Raw genomic sequence first — 27289 nt, forward strand, 5'->3', positions numbered from 1 at the left:
ACAAATAGAATCATTAGTAATTTTCCTAATATATTAAACTTTTATTCTTGAATTTTTTTATCTTCTGTAAATAGGGACTAATTTTTAGCCTAGTTACTTTTTTATTAAAAGACACTGGTTAAATGTATAAATTGAAGGAGGCACACTTCTATTATATTTGTTCTAGGCATTTTAAACGAAGTTATACTCACTGTAGGAACAAAATTCCCAGATAAGTATTTATAGGAAACAAAACATATTCACTTTAAGTAACATTTCACATAATTACGCTGGAAAGATTGGTGAGACTACATACAGAGAGGAGTCAAGAGGGTTATTGGTAAAGATGCTGTAGTGAGAGCTTGGAAGTAGTTCATCGGTGTTCTATAGACTGTATTTTGGAGAGTGAGTTGGAAGTAGATTTAATTAATTTCTGCATTTAATTTTTTTTTCGTCGGTCATCAAGAAGCACGGAATCAGAACATCTATACACTAACTATGCAATAAGCGTGTTGCTATTAGTTTTATTGTGTGAATAGCGAAGTAGTGGAATAATCAACTAGCGATCCTTGTTTCCACCATCCTAAAACTTTGGAGTTTTTAAGTCAAGAGTGAATAGCTATCTTCTAGGCAAACATATAGCATCGTAGACATCATCGTAGACCTCATCATTGCCTAACATTAAGCAATACAGAACTCTAATGTTTTGCCTGTAGATGTAAAAAAAACACTTATTTTTTTCCTACTTCCTCAGTACTTGATTTCGGAATTGATTTATTTAAGTACAGCAGTTACAGCGGTCCTTTATTTGATGATAAAGTATTGAAAATTCTTATCATATGTCATCTTATAGTATGAGATGATACGTCCAATAATTACTTAAGCTATGGTTTTGTCAGATAGGAACGTAGTATTGTTTATGAATGAAGATACCGAGAAGTTAGTTAAACAGACAAATATATTATCAGTTAAGAGATGAACAACATGTAATTATTTTTCATTGTTTGTTGTTTAAAGCAGTTATGTTACTATGTTACTACGATACAAGGACCTGCCATACAATCACTTTGAGCTACTTATTCATGAAGCTTCGATAATAAGAATAAATTCCTTTTATTTTTGAGTCATCGGTTATTTCAAAAACTTATAATCATCAATATTTTGCCGTGGTGCAACCACAGTTAGGTAAAGGCCTTCCACATATATTTCCAATATAATCGGTAAGGAGCGGTTTATATCAAGTGTCTTCTGAGAACTTAACTATGGCGATATAATACGTAAAAACATGCTATTTAACAATTGAGGGGGGTCATTCACGTGGTTTATTATTAGCTAAACTAGTTGTTAAATTATAATAAATAATTATCACAAAAGCATGAAGATCAAAGTTATCGAGTTGACTTAAACACAATTTCCTTTCGCCACACGTAAAACTTGTTTTGTGAGAAAGTTGTAAGAAGATAAGAAAATAGCCAAGTGCCACGCATATAAGAATAAATGAGCATACTATTTATATAGTGCTTATTGTTTGCATTAGAATAATTCATGTTAAGAATAAATCTTATATAATCTGTAGCTTTATTCGTTTCTTATCACTAGTGATTATAAATCCCATAATAATATAAAAAATACGTATTATATGCATATTAGTACTTTGTTTTATTTGCGATTGAAAGTGATATTTCTTTTATATCATTACGTAAAAAAATTTAGGTAGTATACATATATTACATAATACATAGGTATAGTTCTGAATTAGCATCGTCATATCGGCCAATGGAGGCCAACGCAAGCCATAGGCGTCCCCTGGAGATCACTACGATAATCTGTCTTGCATTGCTATTTGCTATTTGATGTACTAGAAGTTATGCTGCTAGCCGGTCTAGGCTTTGTGCAGTTTCATAGAAATTGTGCCCGTGGAAACAGAGGTCCACGGACTAACAATTTTACGCAGGGGATCGTGCCTCTCAGGTAGATTGGCTTTGCCCAAGCTGGGGGAGGAGGGGGGAGAAGAGGTTTCGAAGTGCGCTTCGAAATTTTCTCCGTGGGAATTGAGGAGGTTGGTCGAGCGGCGACTTAGGGAGGGCGAGAGGTCGAGAGGCGACCTGCGCGGCGTTTTATAGACGCCTTGAGACAGCTTCTGCAGTTAGTGGGGTGGTCTTCAGTCTTATAGAGGACACACGGGTGGTGTCTCTGTGACCGCGGGACGGGGACAGTATGCAGTCCCGTAATCCCCTAGGCACTTGACACACCGGAGGCGGGAGAAGCAGTTGCGGGCTGCGTGACCGTACAGCTGGGATCTGTGACACTGGCTGATAACACCTCTGCAGTGAGGGGCCTCGAATGACCCCTGAAAGAGAGCAGGCGTCTTTGAGTGCAAAGATTTTCTTTCCCTCGGAGGAAAGCACGATGGTTGCCATAATGAGTGGCATAGGAAGTTTGGTGCACAGAGAAGTCATGCGCTTCGCGTCGATGATGGGGATGCCCGCTTTTTTGAGGTCGTCGACGACGTTGGCGGTCTCTATTTCGAGCGGGAGGCCGCGGATAACGACCCGAAGCCGCTTATCCTCGAGGAGGGCGTACGTATGGAAGGAGATGCCTTCCTCTCGCAGGTGGCGGGTGAAGCGACGGTAGTTGTCGACAGTGATTGTGCTAATCATAATACCTTGAGTGTTATTTTTAGCCTTCGCTTTGTTCATCTTGTTGGCGAGAAGCCACGAGTGGACGGATTTCTATGCTTGTTCGTCGTGAAGAAAGACGGGAGGGGGAGGTTTAGTCCCGTTTTCGAGGGAGCCTTAGGAGGCCACTTGTTGGGGTTGGGCGGTCGGTTGCTTAGAAGCCACCGTTGGGAAGGGCTTGCGTAGGGCTTTTTTGGCCGGGCTAGGCGATGGGGAAGCAGATTTTGAGGCACTGCCGCGGTGAGATTGGGAGGGTGCAGCACGAAGCGGCCTCTTACTCTTGCCGACTTCGGGCCGTCGATCTCCATCTCCGAGTCCGAGCCTAGATACTCGGACTCGGAGGTTTAGTCCGGGACGACTTTAGACGTTCTCTAACAGTTATAAACAATAGTCTGCGTCAGCTACTAAGGGAGACGGGACTACTAGGGAAGTTCGAAGACACTTCTGACACTTCAAATGCTGAACGTAGCCAATACGTGCGCAGGGGCACAGGATTTACTGGGCATCAACAGCAGAAGGGGCGACCACCACCATTAGTGGGTAGGAATCCCACATACCCCTGTCCTACCCCCAGAGGCAGGGCATGCATCTTGAATACCGGAAGATTTCCCCCACCGAAAAAAAAAAACGTCCGAACGCTCCAATCGGTGAGCTCATCGTCTTGCAATGCCATTCGCTCATTCACTTTATAATTTTTATAAATTATAAGTCTTTTTCTTTTATTTAAAAACTTATACTTCTCGTAACTTTTGTGTTACTCTTTCACTGGAAGCAGAAAATTTTATAATGTACAAATGCAATGGTCTCGAAATTGGTTTAATAGTTGTTGACGTAGTTATATCAGACTTGTAATCTATTCCAACCACAATCCACGCAGGTATTATACATAATTTTGTGGTGTTAGTTGATATGCTGATTGTGTGGTTGTTTGGCTCTAACAATCTAATGAAGGCTTTGATGTTACTTACTTGTCCTAAGGTCTATATATAGGTTGATTGGCTAGAAGTGTAAAAGCTTCAAAGGGGTGATTGTATAGCTCAATTGTCAACAAAAAGCTTAAAAACTTTAACACTTATTTCCAATCAGTCTGTATAAATAACTTTACGTAATATTTTTTATTGGGATGCGACATCTTCTCACAGCAAAAAGTCTATAGAGACAGGTAGTAAACAATAAGTTACTCTATCAGATAGTAATTAGAATTTTGAAAAAGTATTTAACATATTATGATATTTATAATTTCTGAAACCATTGATTTTTGGATAGTATCCACCACACTTTAACTGACAGCAAATCACCCTATGTATCAGATTGTGATAATGAACCTGAAGATTAAATATTAGTCTACTGTAACCTTAGAGTCAAACATTATAGTTTAAAATTACTGTTTGTTTGTCTATTTAAAATTTGCAGTTGTAGCGGACAAAAAAGGCTTATTAAGGCGTAATCAAACGAAAGATATCCTATAGTGTTAACCACTGTGAAAAATTGTCACATTATTACAGCTAACTTTTGTCTATGGGTCCAAATATTATGTATGTAAAAGTACATATTTCGGATTGAGCAGAATGACCAGGTACAAGGGCTTGCGGGAGAGAAATTTCGATTTTATTATTACTTATAATGCGTTTAATTGCGATAGTGCCTCAGAGTAGATCGGTTGCTACAATGCAATAATAGTGTTAAACGATCAATAAAATATTAGAAGTAGTATTTTACACATATAAAATAAGGATCTTTAATACAGGTCTTGGTCACTAATGAATATAATTTAAATGTGATGCAAATTGTGAATGGAGGATTGTGGTACGTGGTCAGTTATATTGATGCGTTGGAGTTTGACTCGGGCCGCTGACGCCTATGCCCTACTAGTTTCGCTACGTACCTAACTGTACATCTAATCGATTACGACTTACTCGGCGTAAATTTAGTTCTCGCTACATGACGGTGTTGAGTGTGAATACTTTGAGAGATGTTTTTCTTATGTATGAGATACATTAATACTATTTTATTACTTGTTAACGGAATAAAATTTAAATATACAATAACAAAAAAAGCTACGATGGCGAATCTCAGTCCTCTGGGTCTCGGCCGCTGCGCTACAACTGTTTTTATCTATATATAGCTGTATATACATAAAATAACAAATATAGTATAAGAGAATGCCATTTTAGCCGCTAATTTATGTTATAGTTCAATGTGAGAGACAGTATGAGATAGGCTAAAGTGAAGCCACGTTATCTAATTTATGTTAAAAAATCACATTAAAGTTGTAATTAGGTTATAGTATAAAAGGTACTTATAAAGTAATTTCGTTTTTAATGAACTGGCAATAATCACGGAAACATAGATTATAGCATGACCACCCCGCCCACGGAGAGTAACGGTAGAACAACGTTAGCATTTGCTATAACGTGTTATTGAGCTTAGAGAGCCGTAATCTTTTAGTCACGAGCAATTACTCGTCTAATTACATTAAGAAACAATTAGGAAATAGATTCTAAGAAAACGTTATAATGAATTCAGGAAACGTTACAGAAAAGGAATAAATACTTCTTTTTAATAAAATAAATAAATGTAGGGTTTGGTAGTACCTCAAATTCAAAATGGTCAATTTCTAAAGTTTTTAAATACCGAACAGATTTTTTTTAAAATAAGAGTTCGACGGGAATGAAGTATCATGTCTTAATTGACGGGTTACAGGAAATTTAATAAGATTTTTTATGTGATTGTAGTTACACTGATATGAAAAAGATCATTTATTGCCAGTGATTATAAATAATAGTTTGGTCCATGTTTCTTATTTGCTTAATCGCAAAGTTTTAAAATGAGATATACTGTTGGAACATGTAATCATTAGTTTTGTGATGTTTTATTAGTAGTGTAAATGTATTAAACATAGTTTATGTTTTTCAATTCATAATTTTTTATAAGCGACCTACATTTTAAAATACAGAATAAATTAACATAATTTTTATGTATTTTAAATATTTGTTATGGCTGCTAGGTAAGGGCATTATAAACTAAAATAAATTTTAATCATTAAATAAAGTTAAGAAATTTTAAGAACATGTAAATGTAAGATAATTATGGTTGCTTTTAGAAAATTAAATTGTTTTAAAATTCAAATTGGTTTTTTGATTGAATTTATAAAATAAATTCGTATAATTATCGGAAACATGCATACTGATTTTTCTGTATAACAGTTTCATCTTTATTTATTTTTTAGTTAATGCATTATTAGTATAATGTCACACAAAATTACTTGTATAGATTATCTGCAGGAACTTAACGGGCATCTAATGTTCTAATGTATCGTGATTTAGAGCAACAACTAATATTATCCTTGTTATTAAACATGAATTTCTATAATAACCTAACAAACTAACTAGACTATGAATACAAATTAGAAACGCAATTGTATATTGATGACGCTGAAAGTTTTTAGAACTAGGCAGTTTAAAAATAATATAAAAAAAAGTTTTAAAATTTGAAAATAGAATTCTTTACGAATCAATTCAATTAAATTACAATATATTGTCGATTATTATAACAAATTGTCTGCAACATAAAAATTATGATTAGCGTTATTGTACATTTAACACGTGAAAATTTTTGTTACATATATTTTTTACGATTTTCCTTGCGATCTCGTTAGTGTGAAAATCGTGATATAGTTTCATAGCTTATGCTGATGAAGCTCAAAACAGTGTGGAATTGTTGGTTTATTATCTTTACTTTTTTTTAGTATCAAAAAAATCTGTGATGGTTTCGAGATGCCGAAAAGTCGGGGACGTGTTAGAGAAAACTGTGAAAAAAATTCCCAAAGAGGAGTCAGATTAAAATATTAATTTTACAGGACGCAACAATTCATAGATTGACAAGGCGACTATTTAAAAAAAATGTAATATATAAATAATTTATAGGCTTTCTCTCCTATACTACAACCTGTTATATGTATGTACAATGTTATATGTATAACACCTAGCTTTTATTTTATAAATTGGCAATTAAAGCTTCAAACATGAAGTATTACCTCCGATACTTATACATATAGGTTAGCCAAGTTTTAAGAATCTTGACTTAACGTAATAAAATACACTTATAGACAGGCTTTCGTAACAATGTATTTGACGGACAAAGTTAAGACCATTAAATGCACTACACACCTCATTCGTTAGTGATAAAACTAAGGATGATTTACATGCATTTGCCGTTAGCAAGGTGCGGATAAGTGCTCTTACTCTTTCATTCATTGTTCCTAGTTAAAATACGACTAAAGCGTTGTCGGAATGATCTATTCAATCAGTGACTTAATGTACTTCTTGGACAACGACAGATAGTATATTATGAATCTAGCATCAAAGAGATTTAGGCAACTTTATTCGGAAAGGAAAAAAAAATAACTGTTATTTTCATTGATTTATTTTTTAGCACCTTTACCTATGGCATCCTTAAAACTGTAACAAAGTAATACTTAAAAGTTACTACTATGGTAGAAACACGCTACATAGTGGTACTGTGGCTCAGCGACATCAAATCATTAGCAAGCAAATAGTTTTCCCTGTACTTAGTAAATTAGAGCCAAATTATAAAAGACTCTCGCTAAATAACATTTCGTAAATATTTATTATCTTTCTATTATTTATTATCTTTGTTTATTATAAAATAAAACCGTAAAAATATTTTGAATTTATTTTGTATATTCATTTCGCTTATTCAAGTTATTTTCAGCTAGCATTTGAAAAAAATAAAATAAAATTGTTTCTGTTTTTTGCATCGTTTGTAATTTATAGGCAATGTCGAATAATTTAAATATACTTGAGGCAAAGTTTTATAAATGTATTTCCACATAAAACACACACACACACACACACATGTATATAATATAAATATGAATAAATACATTTCGTTGTTCATAGGAAAAGAAAGTAGATTATGCAGCACCAGGCAAACACGAGCGCAGCAGAGATTATAGCACGTTACGAAATGTTATTGAATCGAAAGTTATATAGCGAACGCTGATAAACAGAGTATCGCAAAATCTTATTGCCTGACGGCACTCACCTCGCCTGTAATCGATCGCGACTCGATACCGTTCATTGTTCTTTGACAACCGACATTGGATAATATTATACACAATATGCCTTTGAATTACGTCAACGTTTTCAGCGTGATAATATTTTAATCACAAAATTATCTATTTTTAAATATAAATTTTCATTTGCAAGTTCACAGTCGCTGAACGAGCCTTATAGAGGTCTGTGCTCTGGATTTTTGTGGTTGAATCAGAAATTAAGAGACTCATATACGACGGAAAATAAACGACGAAGTTAGCGGGTTGGAAAGTTAAAATGGTAGGTAGGTAGGTGGGTGGGTAGACCACATATCGCACAGAAAAGATCGCTGCAGGATATGGAGCGGAGACCATAGACAACGCCGGATGGAGACCACTTCGTACCGGTCTTCTCTGGAATCTATGGGGGCTTGTGTCTTACGGCTATGATAATATAAATAAAGAAAAATTATTATATATAAATAACTCACTAATTCAACGAGATTTGATGATATGTAAATCGACAGTTGCAGATGTTAATTAACTCAGAATCAGAATTTGAACGTCCTTGAATCTATGGGTCGCGTTAGTGTAATGCAAGGCGTCCATGCCATTATGTTCATGGTAATGACACTTATGTTTTTGTCGCTATTGTCTTCTTAATTACAGACGATAAGCACACGCTCTTAGATCTAAAATTGTACTCAGAGGTTATTCGAACATATTTACGTAATGTTATAACTTCTTTCCATTTATGTGAATATTTATACGAAATACTAAAATCATTATGCTTTCGAAGAATTATTATATAAAAAATATTAAAATAAATGACTTGTATTTATCCCCAACATTGTTATAACAAATAGCAATAATAAATAAATAAAAAAGTCATTATAATTTAATTTACGTAAGTTTTTCACAATATTCCCTATCTTTGTAAAAATCGAACATCGAATTTCAATAACTTTTCTAAACTCCATATAAAAAATCTTCAATTATTTTTCATTGCCATTTATCGTCTATCATCACCAAACATAACCTATTAAATAATATGTACAGAAGGATATTATAAATTCAAAAGCTTTAAGGGTATGAATGTGTAGCTCATCTCTGTTGACATCAATTAATGTATGGTACACCCTGATCAAAAATAAATGATTTTAGAAATAATAAACAACGTACTCATACATGAACAACGTATAATAATTGTAGGAAGAAAAAGCGTTTACAATATTCGTATTACTACATATTAAAATGATTTTTGTTTACTATCTGTCCCTGAAGACTTTGTACTGCAAAATGATATTTGTATTGGTTTGCGAGAGGCAAAAATGTAAATTAATGAAACATGATTCAAAATGATTATCCAACGTAATTCGAAATAAGTGTTAAAGGTTTGGTCACATTGGTCAGCAAGTTCTATATTTACTCTCTTAAAGCTTTTTACATATACAACCAAACAACCTGTATATGCAAAAATAATTCGTATTCTAATGCAAAAAATGTAGTTACATTATATTTACAACACGGTTTTCGTAAGCCATTGGGAATCTATGCAATTTTAAATACTTAAAACAAAAAAATTCGCTAAGATTTAAATGTTAATGTAACCGAGGAATTTCCGTCCCACTTGTACACATACCTGCACTAACTACTTGCTATTCGAACCGTCTGATACAACGGATGCGATCTCTAAGATTTGACGTTATTGCAGTACTTAAACTTACGTTGTTGAAAGTGAAATAAAATGTGCCCTTATTTTTCTTCACAAAAGTTATACAGATTCAACTTATATTTATTATATTTATATACAAAATATTTAGATAATAAATGAATTTTCTATTTCATAACCCGGAATTAATTTGTTTGTCAATTTATATAAACAACAATCGTTGTGATTTTTTTCTGATTTTATGTGTTAAGAAACTAAAGGTTAAGCTCGTTACATGTTCTAACTTACGCAATTTTACTGTTTGGTATGTTCTAGATGGTAAATCTTTAAAGGGGTAGCTCATTTGTCAACAAACAGCTTTTACATCTACTTCAAATCATCCTGTGTAAAGTCATCATCATTCTGAAGTAAAATGTTACATTATTTATTGTAATGTAACAGGTGAATAACTTCTGGCATTAATAAGTATGTAGGGTTTGATAGTAAAGAATAATTGCTTTTAAAGTATAATAATCCGATTTTTGAAAACATTTTTTGTTACTTTATTATCGTAATGTTATTGATTATATTATCAAAAGTAAGTAAGAAGTAAGAGAGAGTTTTCTTAAACAAATGGTTTCAGAGATTAACACAACATTTATTATCAGCAAATGAGTTCTGTCAAATGTGAAGAGAAATAAATAAAAAAAAAGAAGCAAATGTGAAGAGGTGAACTCTTTCCATTCTGTATGTAGTTTGTCTTTTAGTATAAGGAAAATTAAATAATGATTAATAAATAATATTGTCATTTAAGAGCTCTTTAGATTTATTACAGAGAACTGCTATTTATAGCTTTATTTTAAAATAACTTTAAAGAAATTTTTTAAACTACAAAAGGTTTTTACCTGCACTTTGCAGCTTTTACCAAACAACCTTTGAAACGTTTTTCCAAGAAAGCGGATGTAAAGCACATAGTTTGCCGTGAGAAAGACATTAAATAATGGAGTCTGGTAAAGTGTGACACACAATAACTAATATTTTTGAGCGAAATATAATGTCAATGAAATTATACATAGATTTATTTTATGATAATTTCAAACTTAATGTCACCTATAACAAATATAATAAAAGACCTATAACAAATCATCCTGTACTTATGTACAGGTGATTGGTTATTTTACACCTTCTAAGTTAATCGTTAAATCTTTTACATCTTTCAAGCGGTGAATGCAAGCGTATTTGCTGTCAATGCAAGGTGCACTCTATTCAAAAATCAATGGTTTCAGAAATAATATATAAGGTAATGTAAACAGTACCAAAGTTCACATTTTTAGTCCGTGGACCCCTGTTTCCACGGGGTCAGTTTCGATGAAGCTCCACAAAGTCTAGACCGGCTAACAGCATAACTAATAATACATCAAATGGAAAAAAACCCAAATTCGACTCACTACATATTAAAATTAATTATTGTTCACTGTCCATAAACATTTTTAACTACCAGAAGTTAAGCTAGCCTGTTACATTCTTAAAGAAAAATACTTATTTCAGAATGATCACTTCGATCAGTGATTGGAAATATATGTAGAAATATTAAAGTTTTTCGCTCTATATCGCAGCATACACGCACCACTTTAAAATTTTTACACTGATCACTCTAAATAATAAATAAAAGCTCTTATAGCGCTAATATTTCATTACAAGCATATCCAAAGCGTTCCAACAATTTAGAAGTTGCTGATAATGCCCATGTTCCTATTTCGTGATTTTCGAAACTCGCTACTTGTAAATTAAATAATAAACACTGGAGATTTAACACGTGTTGTCAGAAGATTTTTTACGAGGATTGCAGTCAGTTTGTTTTCGTCTTCTTAAAAAGAATAGCTAGTGGCTTGACTACGTTATGGATGCATATGTACATACGTCGATAAATAATTTTAGAAAAGTAGAATGTACCCCACGAGCATGTGGCAATTAGAAATAATTCGTCGTTAGTCGCAGAGCGTTGTAACTAAGAATAAAATAAGATATTAATTTCATTTTGAAATTCAGTCAGTGATATAAAACATAGAAAGTGTTCTGGTTCATGTTACTTCTTATATTATAATCTTGTTCGTAATTTATTCTAAAAGAATAGCTTTATTTTTAAAATGATAACGAGTTTCGTATCACTTTTCTTTAGGTGAAACTTTAAGAAGTCGAGTTACACACGGATAAATAAGTATTAAGCAAAGTTTATTAAATGTTTTAAATACAATGTAAACAAATTAATAATACATATTAAATGATCACAAACGTATGCTAAAAACCGTAAACTATACAAATTTATGTCTGTATAGATTAAAAAGACGCTCATAGATGTTTTCAGCACTAAAATTAGAATTTAATGACTTCTAATTGCAGAGAAAAACACTTGAAAATAAGGAGTGAATTAACCAATTATCTCATTCAGACTTTTATTTCAGATGTTTATGCTAACACAGAACTAATTTTGATTTTACCAGATTTCAGTTTAAATTTGGAAGGTTCGTGAAAATTTAAAAACAATGAAAGTGCCGATAGTGAATTTGAAGGTTAAAATATTCTTATTTTCCACATTAATGTGATTCCTTGAAAACGTTTTTGTTGAAACACGGCTGGAAGATATTACTATGATGACATTAATATGGGAAATAAAGTCTAATATCACGAATCTTTGCCAAGTTTTGACTAAAAATAGTATAGAGTATAGACGGAAAGACAAAGTTTATTCAATTCTTCTTCCTTTCAGCTGAAAGACGGCCACTGCAAGGCATCTTCTTGAGATGACTAATCTTGCGCTGCCCGCATTAAGTGATTTACCGCGACCTTAACTGCCGCTCAAGAACTTTTCGGCCCAAAGGCCATCAGTTGCACGATCGATGTCTCCTGCGTTCAGACTAGCAATTCTTTGAGCTGCGTCAGTGACCTTGGTTTTAATGCGAATCTACTCATTTTTGATTCGATTTCTGAGCGAAATCCCGAGCATAGTCCTCTCCATTGCTCCCTATATGACCTTGAACTTTCTTATGAGGCCCATTGAGAGAGACTACATCTCAGATCCGTATATCAACACTGGCAACACAAATTGGTTAAAGATCTTTGTCTAAGGACAATAAAATACTATATAACGTTATTTTAATATCAGTCATCAATACCTCGTATATGTAACACATACTTCCGCATATCTGCATATTGTATATCTTATGTAATAAGAGAAGTCAAACATTATGTGCTATTGATTCTGTAATTAGTTTCTGTAAGCAGAGAATTCTCGATAACATACGGCATTAATATCTCATTAAGAGCATCGATTGCGTAAGTTTAGTGCCTATTGACTTGCGAATAGTTTTTGTATATCTCGATTCAATTTTTTGTGTATGATATTTAAATAGTTTATCATAAAATGTAAGTCCTTTGTAGGTGACTGTTTACATTTGTTTAATAAACATCCCTGTAATGCTTCGGAATTATCATACAAATAAATTAAAAAAGGTCATATATAACTCCACCAGTGTAAAGGATTTTTTAGTAATAAGACTGCTTGGGATAGAATTCATTCATTCATTTCGTTCATAAACAATGATGTAATGATATACATATTTATATTAATACATAAATAAATATATTAATTAGATACTAGTTATGAAAGAAATCTTTAAGAATATCCGGAGGTGTACAAATAAATCGAGTGTTTTAATGCCGCATACATTTTTTCAATCGAATCTTACAATTGTTTCAAGGTAGCTATTGTTTTAAATTGTTATGAATTTCAAGGTTAGAAATTTTCACACGATCGACGTTGTAGATTGTATTAAAAAAATACTAGACTAGTAGTAACATTCATTTACACAAAAATCACAAAGTAGCTATAGCATAACTAAATAATGAAATATTTTTAATTAAGGATTTGAATAATTTGTTGTAAAGACAGCTACTTGTAACTATTTTATAAATAAAAATGTTTTAACGTAATAAATGTTAAGCTAAATGGCACTTTTAAAACTTGTTTTTCCGTACTGTTTCGAAAGCTGACGCAATGCAGTTTTTAACCCGTTTCTTGCAGGTGTTGTACGTGAGCCTGTAACTGCTTTCATATGAGAATTTACTAAGAATAAAACAGCTGGTGTATACCATACGCGCATGTATTTACATTGGATGCTTTTTAGTATTTTCACGGATGAATACGAATGACATATGAATATGGTTTTCTGATATAATTTATGAATTGCGATTCATATGCCATCCATATTTTTACCTGAAGGTAAAATAAACGGTATTTTCTAAAATTTATTTCCAACATTCAGTATGCTACCACTAATCTTAATTTTTTTTAAATGTTCACAAGTGGAGTGACGCTAAGATCATCGGAAGACACAGAATGCAGGCCGCTATCGATCAGTCTTATAGAAAACTTATGAGGGAGGCCTATACCCAGCAGTGGGCGTGCTACGGTTGAAATGATGATTTGAAATCTGTTGCTTAGTAAGACACAGTTATATCTGCGTCAAGATAATAGTCGAATTATAAAGAAATATTCATACTTGTATATGTTTTAGTAAAAAGAAGTAACAATAAGATCAAATTCATTATAAATTTTGTCCCATATACATGTGATCTTGTTTAATTGTAGTTAGTAATTTCTGGAGTAGATCAAATTTGACCTCTTAAGTTTACGCGAATATTATATACACACACATATATATATATATATATATATATATATATATATATATATATATATATATAATCAAATTACTTTTAGCGGATTATACCGCTATTAATTTATTATTCATATCGTCGAGTCTGACCCATGACCATAGCCCGCAAAGTATTGTCAGTATCTTCATTACTTTTATTTTAAAATACTAAATTTACCACAAAAGAGTTTATAAAACTTAATAATATTAAGTTGCCATTTTAAAAAGTTATTATATATTTATCTATATTTAATGACTAATAATTATAATATTTTTTATATCTGGCAAGATGAAATGATAAACAGATTATAGCGAGAGGTAGTTGCAGATGTATTAAATGATGAATAATTCAAGGTTATATTTAAGTCGAAACACGTTTGTCATGTAATCAAAACATAAAAATTGCAAAAAAGCTGCAACTTGATATATTTCCCGAGTGTAATCCGACGCCCGCGAGAAACCCCGTAGTTTATACGTTTCCAAAGAACAAGCCTTTAAGCAAATATGAAACTGCCGACCAGAGATGTTTATTTTACAACCTAACAGGATTATGCAATAAGAAAGTTTATCTTTTCTACAAAATATGTTTGAATATTCATTTCGACTTATGAAAATACTCGTTTTTTTGTATTTTGAGCTGCTTCCGCGTTGTTACTTTCGCCGGATTTATTATTTACTGGAGTAATTACGTTACCTAATGAAGACATCCAAAGTTTATCTATACAACGAATATAATTAATAATAACTATAAAGTCATCGTAGTGTAAAGCTATTTAACACTCTATAACTTATCAATAAAAGTCGAGATGAGTTAGCCAAACGAATTTGAATAAATTAGCAATAACATTAAAAGTGAAAATAAAAGCTAGTTATTTAATTCAAATTTCTATTCGTGATATAATGAGCGAATCAGAAATCTGACGTTAAAAATATTAACACATTGTAAGCTGCTTCTTAACGTAATATCCTTAATTCAACGTAATCGTTTCGGACGTTCAGCGGTGATTAAAAATCGTTTCATGTTGTATTTTTTTCTACATCAGTCACGCAACATTGGATGAACAGAGTAATATAGATGATGCGTGTTATAAAAAGTTTATATCCGTTATGTTATGTGAACGTTATTAAGGAGTACTGGGTAGTAAATATGGTTGGTTAGGGGATTTCATAGTTGATAAGTAACACAAATATAAGGGGAAAGAGTCCTTATAAAAGAGTTCAACGAACGTAAGTGCTTTGTTCGTAAGCGGTGATGCGAAACAATGGGTTTAATTCAGGATACATCCGTACCTTCATTTTTTTTAAAATATCTAATATTAACCAGAAACAGGAGTATTTAATAGCCAATAGTTTTTGACATAGAAATATAATTAATAATTCCTATTGGATTAATAATAACGTCCTTAACTTTTGTTACTCGAATTGTAGTGATATTTAGAACCAGTTTAAAGTTGAAGTCATTCAAATACTTATTGAATGCCAGTTGTGGGTAGTTTAAGTAACTAGACAGTCACTTGACATTCCAGTAGATTTATGTTGGAAGAGTGATTTACATAATTATCATTACGAACAATATCAAAGCAATATCGATTTTGTCATGTAGGAAACTAACTAATGATTTTATAAGTGATAATGTTATTACTTTTGAAGCTAAATATTTTCATAAGCTCTAGAGTATTATTATTGAAATTTAAATAATGGAAATAGTGGCGTATGACGTGTCTAAACTCTAAAACATATAAACGCATACGGTCAGATGCCATGTTTCTATATGCAAATACACTTACTTATTGAGGACGAGCGGACCTCCGGAGGCACAGGCTAGTTCCCTTGACGACAGTTATCTGGGGCACTGAAGTGACGTGTGTCGCAAAGAGATCACAACAACAACACTTTCGGAAACACACACTACACTATAAAGTAATATTGTTCCGAGAACTAATACTCAACTATTCTTGTCAAACAAAAGAATAGAGAGACAATCAATACACAGTTGTGTTATATTTTAAAACGTAAACGGTAGAAAACACGACGAAATTGCATTTTGGAGGCTTGGAGGCGTCGCCTCTTTCGAATGCGAGTGCGACTCAAATGTCAGCATCGGTGCTCAGGCGCTCGTTCGCCCGCGCCCAGCTGCGTGACGTCATTGTGGTATTCAAAATGGCGGCCCGGAATTCGAGAGCCTACATGTAGACGGTATTCGCAGTTAGTATTGTGCTGTTAGCCCTTTATTTGTTCATTTAAACGTGAAGAAAACGCCGGTTTCTTTTTTATATAAGAGGGGAATTTTATTTGTATCCAAGTAAAGAATTAGTTAATTAAAATTTGATAGAGAAAAACAATTTTGTGTTTTATTTTTTGTTTGTTATATTTCCATTTAGATAAATGTTAGTCGATAATTGCGATCAAGGTGCAACATTATGATCTTAAGACTATTATTTATGCTAAAACTATGGACCGCCGCAATAAAGGCCACTACCGATTATCAATCAATATTTTATAAACATTTTCATATATATATATATATATATATATATATATATATATATATATATATTTATATTTAGATGTGTGTATATGGGTAAGTTTATTTCATATATACTGTATCGACTATAACATGATATGCGGAATTTTCTAATCACTGATTTAATAAATTTTCCCGGATTTCATACCAAGCTACTTAAGTCACGACCTTATTTTAAAAATTATCGATTCACGATCAGAATCACGTAAACTCATTCACAAAACCATTCATTTCAATAGAAACCGATTACTAATAAAAAAAATAGTGTGCATTGTCTTTATTTTGCATTTTAAACAACTGTAAAGTGTTTTTAAAACACTAAAACTGTATAACTAAGCTGGTATATTGTTGGACAAAACAAAAATGAAACTTTCAATTATTACTTAGTCGTCTCGTGTAAAGGTCATTGTACATAAGATGAATATTGTTCATATAACGGAGGTGAAACAAGTTTGTATTCATGCAACGAAATTGTAAATTAACACTTATGAATGGTTTCAGGCGTGTGCATTCGAGATACACATTTGTTGCTTGGTTTTCAAATTATTTTTTTTAATTTTTAATACGGTACCATCTAGCTAATTCATTTATTATATATGAGAAATGAAATCTTTCGAAGATTTATTCGAATTTATAGGGAAAATTATCAAACCTGGTCGTTATGGAATAACATCGCGATTTATCTTATGGCTTAAGAAAATTGTAAACTAGTTTATGTATGTGTTCAGAATCTATAATACACGACGATTTTCTATGGTGTACATATTTACATTTTTATCTGTCTTACGTAAAAATATTTTTAGCTAAAAGTTGTATTTAATTATATAGTCAATAAGAAATATTAAATTTGAAGAAGTGCATTGGATAGACTACGTAACAAGCAGAACCGATTGCCGTTTGGGCTATAAAGTTCTGGAGTCCATACCACGGACCAACAAGCTTAGTGTAAGACGTCTATACATAAGACGGATAGAAATTCTTGTTAAGATTGTCTGAAGAAGACTGATGCAGGCCGTTTCCAACTGGGGCCTGGGTAACTCTATGGAGGAGGACTTCGTCTAGCACTGAGCGTTGTACGGCTGCCATGATGATGATGAAGAGGATAAAGCGGAAAATCTTTGTCAGAGTTAAATCAAGATCTTAAATTTAGATTTTCGTTTACCTTTATTAGGTTATAAAATTCGAAATAGTTGGATTCTGAATAAATCGAACTTGTATGTACAAATATTTCACCTAGAGTAAAAAGCATAGTAAACAACGTTCTATAAACGTCTCTAGAATGTTAGTTTTTAAAAAAAATATTTTTATTATTGTGATTAAGGGTGGCTTTCCTTTTTTGAATATTGTAATTTATTTGCAGCAAATATGAATTTAAGGGCTAATTCGAAAGCACTCATTCGCTGCGGTAATGTTGTGATATGTCATAAATACTCAGCTATGAGAAAATAAATGTAATATTTACATATGTTATTGTTATGGGACCGCAAAATAATTAATTTCGAGAGCGTTGTTTGCGGCGTTTATTTGACCGGTAACAACGTTATTATTGGCTTTAATTTAACTATAGCACTTTAGAATAAATTACAATAATTTGCTATATTCGACAGTTTTGTCAAATTAGGTTTTTAGAACTTATGAGTGTGTCGGTATGATGCTTTAAGAAAATGGACTTTCAAAACATACACCTTTGTTTACGATTCTTGGTAAAATGGGGATTGGCTTCCATGATGTAGCTAAATTATTAAATCACAATTTGTATTCTAAGCCTCGTAATTGAGACAGTTTGTTCGTTGAGTAGCCGTATGGGGGAACTACTTCAATATTTAAGGATCATAATAAAATAAAAAAAAATCAATATTTTTAAAAGTGTTACTTGATAATGTAGTTTAGGCATCTCTTTGCATTAACTAAAGTTGCCTAACCCCAAACGAAACAAATACAACATAAATTTAAATGAATCACTAAATGTATTGCTAAGGGCAAAAATCGAGAACGGTTCGATAAATTTACTTAATTTTTTAATTCATATCTTTGAAACACGAATAAGGTTCTAGTCGAGAGAAAAAATGCCAAGAAAGAGTGAAAAAAAACTTTTTCTTTCTTATAAATCTAAACGAACACCATAAAAAAACTGCGGTAATTTAAAATTCCTTCCAAACGTCAAACATTAAATATTTGGCGACAATCGAATACAAGGAAAGGCGTGCTTGTAGTTTTTATAAAAAATAAAAGGATTAATGTGAAAACATGTTCACGTAAGCAGCAAACTTATGGTTGTGACAAACCGTTGATTATTATTGAGAAATGAAAACTATAAATAATATGACGATTAACGTAATGCTTTTCATTATTTTTTTCTTTTTCATTACAACTATTTTTATAGTATTTAGCACTAAGTAAACTAACTAAAGCAATTACCAGGAGTGGAAGACTATTATAGCTCTTATTATTTAATCGCGAGTGTCAGTTCGAGAAATGACTCAAATATTGTTTTAGGCAAGACAAGCTACTATTGTTGTAGAGGCACAGAGGTGTGCCGCCCTGTGAACAAGGTCAGAAGTCCGCATGAATTATAATTCGGATACAAGCCAGACCGCCCACTCCCTCGTCTGAAGATTCCTATTGAAACGTCTAACTAAAATTAGTTTAATGACTTACTATAAATTTCAACTCACAACATTCAATAAAGAGTGACATCATACTGAATCATATTACAGTTTGTCGGAATTATATGTATAGATATAAAGGGGCACATATTTTCGACGAAATTATGCAGTATGTGAAATAAAATAAATTGCCAAGAGCGATCACATAATGTACTGTAGTTCTACGTAATTACAAATAATGAAAGTTGACGTGTCGGCAAAGCCTTGTGAACGTTAGCTTATACACTTTCTTGACGACTTGCTGCCGCAATGACAATTTCTTTTTAGAGAACGGACGTAGTCGCGCCGAATTATACGCCTCATGGAAACATGTCACTAAACGCTTTCTTCTTTGCATTGTATGAATAATGTGTTCGTGAAATTATGGCGATATTATATTTTTATCTAAATTTAGACAACAAATAACCAGCTTTTGCCTGTTTTGCGTAGCTCACATTGCCTGGGTGAATTTAAAAAAAATACTTTTCGGTAATTTTTAGCGTACCGTAACGTAGATAATATATTCTGGCCTGTTTTTTTATAATAAATAAATAATATATTTGAAAATATGCTTTTATTAATAAGCGCCCTCTTAACTACTTTTGTGAGTAGAATTTCGTAAAACTCGTTTCTTTGCTGATCTCTGCTTAGTAAAAAGAATATTCCTAACAAATTTCAAGTATGCCTTATGGTGTAAGAGAGAGAGAGAGATATCGTAATGAGCCAGTACATATGGAAATACTTAATATCCTCATATATTCGTAGATAGCAATCTTTCATTAAATGCATTATTTATTTTCAAAATGTATTAATATTGAACAAATTTAGTTTTCATCTTATGGGACAGGGACTTTGATTTTAATAAGTTTTTAGTTTAGTTTTGTTTTATTTATTTTTCTTCTTCCTTCTATCACATTATCTCGTATTCTATCTTCTACTTTTCTTCACATTTTCTTTCATTCTTATACCTTTAACATTTACATACCATGTATGATCCGGATTTATTTTGGTTATGTCAAGTGTTATTTCTTTAACTTTTCTTTTTTGTGTTTTTAGTACTCGAAATACGTCGTAAATGTTAGTAGAATACTATATTATTTACTAAATCCATCCAAGTGGGAATTCAAAAATCATAAATCAATTTCCGTACATTTGTACGCTTCGGGCCATGACTGCGACGTGCCGACAATATTAAAATTTATTCCTTTTTGATTTAAGAAAAAAATATTAGGTATTATTGTAAAAAATAGGAATTTGAAATTTTCTCATTTAAAAAAGTAAAGATTGCCATCTTCCAGTTTAGGAACCTAAACAATTAGCTTGGCACAATTTCGGATATCTAATTTTAATTGTGGCGAAAGTTGCGGTGAGTTTACGCGGCACAAATGTGTTTTTAACTAGATGGCTAACCATAATTACCGATGTTTTGTATTTAGAAACTTGTGTCAGTTAAAATTATTGAAATATTATTTTAATCTGTGCTAATTAACATGAAAACAGAATAAAACAGTGAAGTAAGTCATATTTTTCCAATTATTTATAATACAATCGACGGAGTAGTTTGGATGTGTCAATATTGCCAATCCATAATATTTGTTTGTTAAATATTTGGAGCGCGTTCCCTGCGATATTAGGATGATCAGCAATCATTGATCATTCAAAGCGAAGGTTCACGATAGTTGGATTTTATTATTAATTACATTAATGTAAGTAGTATATGTATATATCTAAATATGTGTATCGTATATTTATATAAAATTATAATTTGAAGTAGTCATTAATGTATTTAAGTAAGGTGTTCTTACCTTAGTGATTATTTTTAAAAACATGTTTGATTTCACTCTTTTGTAATTTTTTTTCTCATTAATGATATTAACTTGTTTCACCTCTTTATTAATTTATCTTTGCACCGCTTAAACGGTTAACTGGTTGAGAATGTCTTCGGCATTAAGTTTTCCGTTATACATAAATAGTATAAGAAGTGTTTAAATAAATAATATAATTAAATAAAATATTACAAATAATAATAATACAAAGATGTGTATAAAAAATCTTTAATCCTCCTATGGACCAGAAAAATATTGATTTGCCAATTTTTGTCTGAAATAGGTATTATGTTTTGTATAAAATTTGTGATACCCACCGCTGGGCTACGAGCCTCTATAAGAGAAGTTGGTAGGAGTGGAGAGGGTGGTGGAAGGTCACGCGTGGGTAAAAATGTTTGAACCTATTCAAAAAACTGTAGGGAAGATATATGTCCTATATTAGACGCCCCACTTTTGAAATTTAGATGCTGATGATGATAATTCGGTTTCTTTATAATATTTTATTTCACTCTTTGTTGGCTAAATTGATGCTGTACAAATTAAATAAAGCGCGCCAGCTATAAATCGAACCCGCAACTTACGATTGTAATTTACAACCATTAAGATTAGACTAGTGGCGTCTCCTTCTGAATAAGATAAATGCGCGAATACTTAAACATTAAAAAAACTTAATTGCGAATATAATATAATTTATGTAACTTTTGACTTATTTTTTTATTATATTTTTAATTTACATGTAGTAAGTAATGTAAGATTAATTATCACATACCTGCCACGTGTTCACCGTTAAATGTGACTCGGACCGAGTGTGGGTGAAGTATCCGTGGAGTGAAGGAGGCCACGTAACGGTGGCCACCTAGCGGCCTCACAGAGCTAGCCACGAGGGTTCCATTGCCGCTCGATACTTCCAGCTCAAGCTGACCAGGCCCCGCTGAGCTGCCGTCAACTATTAACGATTGGAATATACACAAGGAATTATGTATATGTATATATGTTTATGTTTGAAGTAGCAGTAGTCGTAAAAAAAATTAAAAACCCTACAACGACGTTTTGAGAATACAAGTTGTTTTTTGCCTAAAAAAAATTGTTGTAAAGTATAGTATTTGTAAGCATGCCATGATATGTTTAAATATCAATACACATTACAAAGAAATAAGTAAATATCAGTAAATAATAATCGTTAAATTTAGTTATGACTTTTTGGCAGTCTTTTGTAACGCAAGCTAATAATATATTTTTTATGTAATTAACATAAATTTAAGAACTTATTTTATATACATTAAGAACAGTGAATATGGATTTAAAATAAGATAGTGGATTCAATTTATATGACTAAGACCATATTTATAATCCATTAAAAAAAGAAATAAAAAAAAACATCACAACTCGAAATTGAACATGATTTATGAAATTTAAAATACCGTTTCATGAAAGATTTTTACAACTTGCCTACAAACTCGACGGGTCGCCCAACTACTCCTTTGTAAGTAGGTTTAATTAATATTCCTTTGGCACCTCTATTGTTTTCCCTTTGAACTGATCTGAAACAATGGGAAAAATAATTGCTTATTTCAGTGAAGTCAACAAATACTTAATAAGCAAAAATTTTAAATTCTCTGAAGGTTTTATGAACCATTTTTTTCGTAATTTTAAAAAAGGTAAGATTAATGTTTTTGTGTGTTTTACTTTTATGTAAGTTTTTGGTTGTTACCATTTGCTACAATATAATTTATGAAAAATATTGGCCTATATAATTTAAGTTGGAGAATTATGATTAAAACTTTCTAGCTTCGTATATTACGCTTATATACAGATAATTGTATTATTTAGCCAACAAAAAGTTAATAAAATTAAGCGTTTAGTACCTGTAGTATTTTTACTTATTCGTCTTTTGTTAGTTTCGAAAGACTACATTTTAAAAATATAAAACGCCGTATGAAATAAAAGACAAAATGAATTTTGCAAGCGTCTTCGTAAGGGCCGGTAAAAACTTTGAACAGCAGGTACGGATTGGAAAATTTATAGCTCCAAGACAACACGTCTCTACCGCTATGTACCTCTATATTTTCTTTAATGGTCTAGTTATTTTATATTGGCCAATGTTTTGATTTCGCTTACAGTTCTTACATTGAAATTTCTGTAATATTTTAATATGATTTAATTTTACTTTTGAATAATCTGTTTAAAAATATTATTCTCTTTGTCAACAACCTATGGTATTACCAATAATCTTAAATCATAGAATCGAATAATTTTTTAAACGTAATTTTCAATGGTTTTTGTAACAGTAATGTGATTATTAACAATTATATATATTATTTGACATTATGAAGTTAACAAAATGTAAAGTCAGCCAGCAGCATGTTTCAGACTTAGAATATTTTGAAAACATTATTAAAGAAAATTTTAGTTCAAAAAATCTAAACTAGTCCAAATATGTTGAAATTATAAATTAGACTCTATGTTAAGAACTAATTAAAATGTGAAGTATCTATCCTATCAAATAATAATAATGTTAAATATTTTAATTTTTTTTGGTAATGTGCTAGATTAATATTCTGTCGATTTAGAAATAGATATTGCTTGTTAGTTATAGGCTTCTATTCTCTAAGTTCGATAGCCAATTGTTATAAATCATAATAGCCAGGAAGCTCGCATCATTGGCTACTATTTCGCAATTTGACAATAGCCGTAATCACAAGCGTATCGTGACCCTGAAAATTAAGAGGCATGCGTGGAAAAAACTTATGAATATCGAGCGAATAATAAATAATTGTTACAATATATGCGAAAACAAAATTTTTATTTAATATTAGTATAAGCTAATGGCAACACAACAGAGATACATAAATGAAATTATTAATACCGGTAAAAAAACTTACTAGCTTTGGTACTCTTACTACTTATCTTGAGTGAATAATAATTGTGAGTACCCTTACAATTATTATTGTTACATATTTAGCTGATGTACAATATAACGTTATATAATAATTTTATATATATTTATATATTTTAAAACAAGGTAAGGCTTCTCATTATGCAAGCTGTTAAACTTTGGGTTTTGTATTTAAATATTTAAAGTAAATAAAATATATTTAACACTATTTATTAGATGAAGGAATATTTAATTTAAAACTTTACATGGTTATTCGACGAGATATAATTTATAATAGAATAAAGCTAAAGAAAAGTCGATCAAAAATCACAATGTCTCAGAGTATGTAGAAAATATCACAACTGAATTACAAAAGAAAAATAAAGAAAGAGGGACAATAATGAATGATGTTTGCACAATCGGATATTAAATACTTCCCAATCGTGCCTTACTGGTAAAATGAAATGTAACGAAATACACAAGAAAGAATAGTAATTGTAAGAGTCAATTGGATCACTAATACTATAGTGTAGCTAGCTAGCTATGGATAAAGGTTTATAACAGTGTGTTGCGAATTGTAATCGTCAGTTCTGAATAAACGGTCGTATTCAATGCACTGCACGCGTATTAATTGTACTCCTTCTTTGAATATATTACATTGAATAAATTTTACAATCAAGAATTTTTGAGTAACGACAAAAGATGTTTATATTATAAAAGGAGATTATCTGTCCTATACTTAGTACATAATACATCAATACATGTATTGTAATTTTAAAATAACATTATTTAAAATGATACAAATAATAATAATGTTTCAGAATTAAGTAGATACTCAATTTTTTCTACTATTGTATCAGTTTCCCTGTATATCAATTCCATCACGCTTACATGCAGTCTAATTCAATCCGATTCTATTGGAAATGTACGGGATAGGCTTTTGTCCGGGAGAACACGTCCTGCAGTGAAAATAAGGCTAACGGTGATTGAATTTTTAACAGTTAAAACAGTTTTACAGAGAAAAAGAACTCCTCGAACGAAATTGGAAACAAGCATCAAGTAACATACCATATATATTTTTTAAATCTTTTAATGCTGTGTAAGGCAGCACATGACTATACTTAAAGTAAATTACGAGACAGGCCAAGTCTAGTGTAGTCTGTTGTTAAGTATTATGTTTTATTATAATTCTAATGTAATGGGGATAATAATAATAATTATTATAAAGTAATTTCTGAAGGTTTTATATTCGCTTACCTGAAACGTGCATGTGCTGCGTCCGTTTCAGAAAGGGCCCCCCCGGTCGGGTCGCGGGGGGGCCTATTGGATAAAAAAGACTGCTGTTGTTGTTGCTTCTCCTCCACCGTGTTGTACGAGGAGTCGCGGACCACGTACGAACTCTCGCGGACCTCACGTTTGTATTCCTCCTGGCCCGAGATAAAAACTTTAAGTGTTTACGTTTTAACCATAACATAAAAAAACGAAGAGCGTGTAATTTCTTCTTGTGTCAGTTGATAGAGACTCACTGCAAGATAGGCTTCATCTAAGGATCGCAACGATGACTGGTCTCGCGCTGGCCTTGACAATGACATTGGGGAACATATAGGCTCCGTTCGCCATCAGTTTTACAAAACCACTGTGTAAAAACGAAACTGTGTCTCTTCTTAAAAATATTGAAGTTCACCGTGAGGAATAGGAATTAACAACGAAAAGGTTTATTTTCTTTTGCAAAAAGCACTCTTTTTGGCCAAAATAGTAATTAGGATAAAAAATAAGGTAAAACAAACGTAACATAAAGTGTAATGGAAAATATAAATATAATATAAATAGGAAAAGGATATCACGAATACGCCGCTCGCGAGATGTAGTCTTTTAATTTTTGTAAGTCATTTATTTAGTAAAAAACTTCAACTTTAGTAATAGATACAAATACGATTAGACAATAATAAGTAAGCAATAATATGTAGCAATTGTTTTACATTAAACGAGGTTTATCGTTTCAGCCCATAGGCGCCCATTGCAAGGCTTACGCCTCCTTCAAAGATATCTTTGGGTGGATGTACCATAATCGCCAGCAAGTACGGTATTATGCAGAGGACGCTGCTGCCCATCCTCTGGAAACGTGTTCGTGAGTGGTGGTAATTCAATATAATTACTACACAAAGTGTGAATTATATAAGGTTGTATCCCGGGAATCGAACCCGCGACCTATAATCGCCATTCTCAGTCCTCTACCGCTGGGTTGCTTCAAGCTAGAGTACGTACAACTTATATAAGTAGCATTTCGAAAAGTTATATTTACTTGTGTTAATTGGATTTAAATAAATTATAATTCAAGTGAACAATCAAGTATAGAAAATTCGGCTTAAATGGTTTTTCTACTAATTAAACGTTTGTAAGCGAAGTAAATGGGGTACGTTGTTGGAATCCAAATGCAATCGTTTTTTGACGTACACGAGTGCCGTGGAGAAAACCAAATAGAACAGTTAATTAGCAAATAGTACCCGGCTCGTGTAGGTCTCCGAGTCACGGTCGTCGGCCAACCGGTCGAGCTGCCGGTTGAAGGTATCACGCGAGTAGTCGCTGAATCGGTTTAATTGCGTGTTGCGTTGGGTTTCGCGGTCCAGTGTGTTCTGGCCGTAGTGACGCTCCGATGAGCCGCTCGCGGGGTCCAAGCTGCGTATAAAGCAAAAAAGAGTTGAAACATCGTTTTTTATTTCTCCCACAACAGCTGCGCTAACCGTTGTGTTTGAGATACTACTTCAAACAGTACTTTTAATATTTACGGTTTTGGTCTAACAGCTTAGGTAAGACTTTTTAATAGTTAAGCCTTTAGGAGGAAAAATCCGAACTTTGATGACTAACTTATCACAAAAGTTTAATATAATTTCACATACCTGTTAGAACTGAGCATTTGCCTTGTTTTTTCTACGGTATCCCATGAATCTTTTTTACTCAGAAAAGATTTTCCTACTGCGTTGTTTCCTTCTACAGCGCCTGTCATAATTATAATAACATTTAATACTTAAATGGTAACTAAATATGTAAAATGACAACCACTATTAGCTAGAGATTTTTCAATACAGAATTTAGACTAAGAAAAAATGGGATAGTTCGAAGACTTCAGATGATAAATGACTTCAATATACTTTGAATTGTACATAATTCAAAACTTCCAATAGTGTGAAGATGACTGCACAAAGAATTTCTCGTCGGCACACTGACTTGGCAAATTCATTTCTTATTTATAGTTTAGAGAATAAAAGTAAAATTTATGCAGGTTATGTAAACTAATAAATATTATATATCTTTTTCAAAGATCTTTTTCGATGAGTCTCTC

At 32.1% G+C, this 27289-nt stretch overlaps 1 protein-coding gene across 1 annotated transcript in view; it reads right to left on the reverse strand.

Annotated features, from left to right (window-relative positions):
• jbug (filamin-type immunoglobulin domains fbug) overlaps positions 1-27289 on the reverse strand; it is an 85458-nt gene that overhangs the window by 31851 nt on the left and 26318 nt on the right. Inside the window, exons 16-20 of the mRNA XM_068772796.1 lie at positions 26847-26946; positions 26454-26625; positions 25207-25376; positions 22524-22615; positions 21844-22020 (exon numbers count right to left, since the gene is read on the reverse strand). Coding sequence (XP_068628897.1) covers positions 21844-22020; positions 22524-22615; positions 25207-25376; positions 26454-26625; positions 26847-26946 — 711 coding nt within the window. The remainder of the gene's footprint in view (positions 1-21843; positions 22021-22523; positions 22616-25206; positions 25377-26453; positions 26626-26846; positions 26947-27289) is intronic.

The sequence above is a fragment of the Battus philenor genome, unplaced genomic scaffold, assembly GCF_028537555.1.
Source record: "Battus philenor isolate CCGP_79_NKW_IND1 unplaced genomic scaffold, ilBatPhil1.0.hap1 SCAF_5, whole genome shotgun sequence".
NCBI classification, from domain to species: Eukaryota; Metazoa; Arthropoda; class Insecta; order Lepidoptera; family Papilionidae; genus Battus; species Battus philenor.